The following is a 7,257-nucleotide window of genomic DNA, read 5'->3' as shown; positions in this document are numbered from 1 at the left end:
TAGGATGTGTTTGGTTTGTTGTGATTGGTTATTGTATGTTGAAATGAACCTTATAGTATCCTCCTGTTGCTCAGTCATTTTCGGAGATAGGAGTTCTGTCCTTGAGGACATTAAGGCCCTATTGTAGGCTCTCTTGATTAGCTTGTTGCTATACCCTCTAGTTTGGAATCTCTTAGACATATCTGTTGCCTGTTTAATAAATTCTTCTGTTGTGGAACAGTTCCGTCGCAGTCTTAGGAACTGTCCGATAGGAATATTAGAGATAACATGTTTAGGATGATGACTGTTAGCTCTTAGGAGACTGTTTGTTGCAATGGGTTTCCTAAAAATACTCGTCTCAATTCCATCACTATCTGTTCTAGATATGGTGATGTCCAGAAATTCTATTTTGTTTTTATTTAGTTGTACAGTCAGTTTTAGATTATGGTTGTTTTTATTCAAACTTTCAATGAGGGTATGTAGGAGTGTTTCCATACCATTCCAAATCAGGAAAATATCATCAATGTATCTGACCCACAAATCCACATGTTCAGTATAAAGTTAATTTTCCTCCACAAAGACCACTGTTTCCTCCCACCACCCGAGGTATAGATTGGCGTAAGTGGGAGCGCATGTGGTCCCCATGGCGGTACCCTGTGTTTGGTGATACAGGGTATTGTTAAACATGAAGAAATTGTGGGTCAGTACATAATCCAGAAGTTTCAGAATTAGGTTGTTGTGAGGTATGCAGTCTGTACTCCTTGCTTTCAAAAAATGAGCTGTGGCTTCCATTCCACACCTTATGTGGAATACTGGAGTACAGTCCCTCCACATCTAAACCTACTAGGATAGAATCATGCTCCAGGTAAATACCCTCCAATTTACGTAATATGTCTGTAGTGTCTTTTACGTATGATGGTAAAGTTTCAACATATGGACGTAAGATTTTATCTAGATATACACTAGTATTGGATGTAATATTTCCGATCCTGGACACTATGGGTCTCCCTGGCGGAGGTCTTTTCTCCTTATGAATCTTCGGTAGATGGTAGAATGTGGCAGTTCTGGGTGTCTTAATCAACATAAACTCATATTCACTCTTAGAGATAAGTTTATCTGCTAGACCCAAATCAAGTATAGTCTTGAGTTCTTTCAAATAAGAAAGTGTGGGGTCTGTACGCAGAATGGAATAGCACTGTATATCTGAAAGGAGGCGTTTAGATTCTGTTACATAGTCATCCTCATTCAGGATGACAATGTTCCCCCCTTTGTCTGATGGTTTGACAATGATTGTTTTGTCCATTTCCAAATCTCTAAGAGCTATTCTTTCCTGATAAGTTAGATTTTGTATACCTTTGTCAGATCTAAGGGTCATTAGATCCCTAGTAACAAGTTGATTAAAAACATGGATGTTGGAACAACTTTCAATAGAGGGTGTAAATTTAGATTTCTGTTTGAGATCAGTGTAAGGGCCTTCTCCTGAAGGTCTGAGACTTTCTACTTCTAAATCTTCTAAGGCCTCCAGATTGTTAAGATCTTGTGTTCCTAGAGATTCTAAAGGTGTATTAGCTATTTGCCACTGTTTCCTTTTTTTGAAGAATTTATGTAGTGATAGTTTCCGACAGAACAAATTCAGATCTTTTATACAGTCAAAAAGATCCAATTGACTAGTAGGGCAAAAAGACAGTCCCTTAGACAGGACACTCATATGGTTAGGGTTTAGGGTCTTGCTAGATAAATTAATTATCTGTGTCGTCGACTCCTCCCCCGAGGCTGTCTCCTCTTGGATGGTTCTTGGTATGCCCATCTCTCTCGATCTCTTAGATAGGTGGCCCTTTCCCCTCCTTGTTTTCCTCTTGTTGTTGGAATAGTGAAGAGGCCTTTATTCTCTAAAAAAGAAGAAGAGGGGCCTGATCTTTGTGGTAATGGGAAAGCAGTGTCACTGTCTATATTGGTGGTTTCCTGTGCATCTGTTATGTTATCCTGTTCAGTCACTAGCGGAGGCTTCCCACTCTGTGGATGAATCTTGTGCCTTAGAATATACTCTCTTTGGTTGATGTTTCAATTTAAAGCGGAACATTTTCCCTTCTTTAAAGTCATCATAATCCCTGAGGAATTTTTTATGTTTCTTCTCTTTTATCTCTTTTGTGAATTTGTCTATATTTGCTTTCAATTTATCTTCTAATCCTTCAAAGAGTGGATCAGGCTGCCATTTAGTTATATCAGCTCTAAGAGTTGTTAGCTCAGACTTCAAGCACGATTAGGCTCCAATTTTTATCCACAGATCAATTGCTACTGTACCACACTAGCCACATCAATTAGGATTTATATATACTATCTATAACCTACATGTTCGTAGCCATACCTTATTAGTAGTACACATTTGGATGTCATATTAGTATATAGAGATATACATTTACTATATTTCTCTATTAAGGGATTCTGTACTCATTTGCCACATTTGCATGGGGATTTTTAATAATGTATATGTGTTTTTAGCCTTCTATGTAGAATTAATAAAATTTTATTATTTTTGATTTCGGCGGTGATTCTGGGCAACTTACCAGTAATTTGTAGTATTAACTACAGGGCTTAATTTCAGTCCATTTTCAGACCACCTCAGGACTGAGTGCTCAATAGAGGGGGAACCTTTCTGATCACCTTTCTGATCAACACTGTTAAAATGCTTAAAAGGGGTTAAGAATATGCAGGGCTAGACAAATTATAAAAAATGCTAATTGACAGACAAAAAAGGTACCTTTCCCCCCGTAAAAGACGTGTTTTAATTGCACCGTACGACTGAGCGTGCATTCCCTCTCACCCGCCTCCTTCCCCTCTCACCCGCCTCCTTCCCCTCTCACCCGCCTCCTTCCTCTCTCACCCTCCCATTCTCATTTACCGGGCTTCGGTGGAGCAGGGCAGTAGAGGAGTTTTAGCCCCATGTGAGCAGCACAGGAGAACAGGCGGAGAGGAGCGCGCCCCAGCTGTGTGACCCAGAAGTCTTTACACACTTCCGGTGTCTGCCGTTGCTACAGTGCAGCTCCTCCCCGGCCATTCTCCGGTGCTGCTCACATGGCGCCAATATTCTTCTACTGCCGCCGCCCACCCGTCTTAGGCTATAATTATAGTGCTGGCGACGCGACAGTCAGGCTACGGTTGCTGGAAAAATCAAATGGAGATGACTTCCAGCGATCGCGACCAAACCGTCGCGTTTACTATAAACGCACACGACGGCGGCAATGCATTTTTTGCTGCGACGTCACGTCGCCGGAATTATAAACGCAGCCTAACACCTCTGCTGCCCTGCTCCGCTGACATGGTGGTCCTCTTCTCAAGCCGCCAGCTTTTTTTCATCCGGTGCTGCTCCGATCCCGTGTTCTTCAGTCCTCCTCTTCTGCTGCCGGCCGCCTCGCCAGCTGCTAAAATCAACTTGCCACAGGCGAGCGGGTGAGTGCATTTGTTGAGCCTGGAGCATATTCATACACCATGAACTGTTTATTATATTTTCCGTTTATTTTGGGAAACCGATGTGTCTGTGTCAGCCGCATGGAAGGTCAGTCAAGGTTATGCAGAGCCCAGTTGATCGTTCCTTTGTTCTTCGTGTCGCGACTCACGGCTGGTTCCCGTAACGTTAGAACAGGACTTAAAGCTGCATTTTCAATGACGAGGGGCAAAATAATATTTCTAATCTATTTATTACATTTACAAATTACATAGAGAACGTATTAGCTCCTGCCATTAAAAATATATCCCACACAACATCATTGTTGAGACATTTTGTTCTCTAAAAAGGCACAAATAGGAAAAGCCATTAAACAAATGAAACGAACATTAAATAGAAACACATGTAAATGAACTCGTATAGCAACAAACCTGCCACATTTACCTATCCTTTTATTTAGTTACAGGATTCGAACCAGGGGTCCTACAGATCTAAACCATGAGTTTTCCCCCCTCAGTTCCCAAGATATGGTGTTCTCTCTTGACATTTAAACAGCCGTATGACAGGAAGCCGCAACGCATGACGTTGTGGCTTCCTATTGGCCCAATATATTGTACCTGCGAGATTTGGTGGCCATTTTGATTTCCCTGGAGAGAGTTTTAACACCAGTACCTACACCAATTAGTACCTCATGAACCGGAGACTACTCTGAGCTATAATTGGCGGCGTTTATTTCCAGAGGCCCTGCTGATTTGCACCCTTAAAAAAAAAAAAAAAAAAAAAGATAAAAAAAATAAAGTAGCAGACAGTATTCCTGCTTTAAGTTTTTTTATCTGCGTGTACTTTTTGTCTATAAATAACGCTAGACGCTTTGAGTACATTTGTATTTCCGCCAGTGGATTCCCAAAAATGACACTGTTACTGTGGACATAGTCCCATATTACCTCCTACAGGGCTGCACACGTTACAGGGCTGCACACGGTACAGGGCTGCACACGGTACAGGGCTGCACACGGTACAGGGCTGCACACGGTACAGGGCTGCACACGGTACAGGGCTGCACACGTTACAGGGCTGCACACGTTACAGGGCTGCACACGTTACAGGGCTGCACACGTTACAGGGCTGCACACGTTACAGGGCTGCACACGGTACAGGGCTGCACACGGTACAGGGCTGCACACGGTACAGGGCTGCACACGGTACAGGGCTGCACACGGTACAGGGCTGCACACGGTACAGGGCTGCACACGGTACAGGGCTGCACACGGTACAGGGCTGCACACGGTACAGTACACACACACACACATTAGGGTCCGTGTACGGAGGCACACTGCACCGTTTTCCGTTTAACCCCTACATAATCTGCCAGCGAATGGGTTCAAGCAGCAATTCGTTCTGATAGCCATTTAATTGTTTTATTCATCACTTTCCAAAGTTTCAGTTTCAGGTTCAAATTGAGCTCCCGAGAGCCGCGTTGACCGCTTATTAAAAGGCAGAACTATGGGCCGTGCTGACCTGCTGTGTATGTATCAATGTTAAGGCTACAGGGTCACTTGTTAGCAATATACAGGTATACAGAGGCACTCCCATTGCCTAATTCTTGATCAGAGTTACTCCTGATGTAAACTAACCCATCAATGCCCCTATATTCCAAGTAGATATATAGCACAGCAACAAAAGAAAATGGAGGCACACAGGTGTAGTTGCAAAATTTGCTGACGTTTACTTCAGGCTTGAGCACACACACAAATGTAGCGTTTCAGGGACACAGACCCTTCCTCGGACTGGGCGACTGGTGTGGCATTGTCTGAGGAAGGGACTGGGTGCCCGAAACGTTTTATTTTTGTGTGCTCAAGCATGAAGTGAACATTAGCAAAGTTACCTGTGGGAAGGATCGTGAACATATCACATGAACAGACACCAGTTCTGCAGGCACGAGCAGTCACTCTAAATCAGGTCTCTTCCACTACAGACACCAGTTCTGCAGGCACGAGCAGTCACTCTAAATCAGGTCTCTTCCACTAGTTCTCGCCAGATCAGCAAAGGTTTAGCAGTAGAGGAGCCACACGCTTATTGTAATGTCATTTTAGTGACAGTTTAAAGCCTGAAAACTAACAGATTTCAACATTTAGCACACGCTTATAACATCTGTACCATATATATTTACATGACAGATGTAGGAGACATTATTGGGCTTGCTGGCGGGAGCCTAATTTAAAGACGACGGTGTCTGCTCCCGGAGGCGCGTTCTGTGTGTCCGCCCCGCTACAACGCACCAGCGGGCGCATTAACGGCTGCTACATCTGTACCGTCATTTATAGGTGAGTTTCTGTGTGACAAACAGCATTTAGCTGCCTAAGAAACTAGTATGCAATAAGTAGGATCAGAGAGTCCAAGGGTTAGATCAAAGCCCGACGCATTTCGCATTTGGCCTCCGATTCTCCAGTTGAAGAGCCATGCTCTAATAATCCATGTTTATACTGTTTGTGGTTTCTGTGTAACATCCATTTTCAGGCTACACCTTGGCCACTTTCTTAGCAGAACGGCCGTATAGTTTGGCTTTGAAGGGGTTAACCTGCTCACTATATACAAAACAGCTACTTCTTTTACAAGCTATAAATAAAAAGGCATATGCGGAGTGTTTGACAGACAGCCGATATCAGCAACAGCTACTCCGCTCTCAATAACAGTCACTAGTAGCACGGTCCTCACAGAGTCCAATAGTAATACATAGAACACACGTGTTAACCACCAGGCCGCTGTATCTATGCGTTGTGTTTGGGCTGAGGATCGCGCATGTGTAATGTCCTGTCCTTAAGAGCATCCTATGCAGGTTTGTTAGACAGGAGCTGGAACTTTCTGAGGCGATTGGCAGCAGCCACCACATAGAAGTGTTTCTGGGAAGAAAAAATGGAAACACGATAGCTCAGTATGACGTCATTTTGTCTTTAGATATGAAAAGGGAAGAGATACCACACACAACACACGCAATAGAATACTGCTAACTAGGACACATCCAAAACGTTAAAGTATATAATCATTCTCTATTTAATGGTGGCGTACCATGGAACAGGGGTGTGCAAACTGGGGGGGCGCGGTGGTTGCAGAGGTCCCGCGCTCTTCCCCAAGGCATTTAAATGAAATGCTGGGGGACCGCGCGAGGCCTCTGCAACTAAACTTGCCGAGATTCAGCCGGCTTTGGGATGCGTCTCCATGGCAACACAGCGTCAAATGACACATCACGTCATTTGACGCCGCACTAATGTAAGGGGGGGCGAGCACCGGGGGAGAACAGGCAGGGGGTTGCAGCGACAAAAGTTTGTGCACCCCTGCCATGGAAGATAGATATATCTATATATTACTATATATAAAACATTGTTTTTTTTTTAAAACTAGAGGATAATAACTTTTCTTATAATATAAGGGCACCCTAGGATGTACAAAAATTACAAAATAGTTTATTATTAAATTAACATATCACAGAGAAACAAGAAACAGGAAAACAATGAAATGATACAGAGCTCGGAGCCATATTGGAGGACTCTTCAACTGGTGGGCCATGGGAATAATGTGGCCCTTTGACACCCGCCTGCCCAAGCAAATCGTATGATGTTAGCAGGAGCAAAGTGCAATTTTTAACACTGAAACTCAGTTGTAAGTAAAGGTAAATACGGTAGAGATGTTATGCATGCTTGCAAAAAGGTAAAATATAATCATTTTCATGTCTTTCAAAGACATTATAATAAGCTTGTGGCCCTTCTACTCCTGAATGTTTTCTGGTCTGGCCCCTTTGGAGAACTGGTTGTAGTAGCCGCAATATTGTAATATATCAT

At 43.3% G+C, this 7,257-nt stretch overlaps 1 protein-coding gene across 3 annotated transcripts in view; it reads right to left on the bottom strand.

The window, feature by feature from the left end:
• Nucleotides 1–3,655: 3,655 nt before the first annotated feature.
• The window catches only part of MYLK3 (myosin light chain kinase 3), a 48,976-nt gene continuing 45,374 nt past the window's right edge, over nucleotides 3,656–7,257 (bottom strand). For all 3 annotated transcript variants that reach the window (XM_075576282.1, XM_075576281.1, XM_075576280.1), the window contains exon 13: nucleotides 3,656–6,321. In XM_075576282.1, the coding sequence (XP_075432397.1) occupies nucleotides 6,250–6,321 (72 nt within the window). In that variant the 3' untranslated portion in view covers nucleotides 3,656–6,249. The remainder of the gene's footprint in view (nucleotides 6,322–7,257) is intronic.

Source organism: Ascaphus truei, chromosome 19 (genome assembly GCF_040206685.1).
Source record: "Ascaphus truei isolate aAscTru1 chromosome 19, aAscTru1.hap1, whole genome shotgun sequence".
Taxonomy (NCBI): Eukaryota; Metazoa; Chordata; class Amphibia; order Anura; family Ascaphidae; genus Ascaphus; species Ascaphus truei.
Note: the sequence above shows the minus strand (reverse complement) of the source record. Positions and strands in the feature narration are given on the sequence as shown.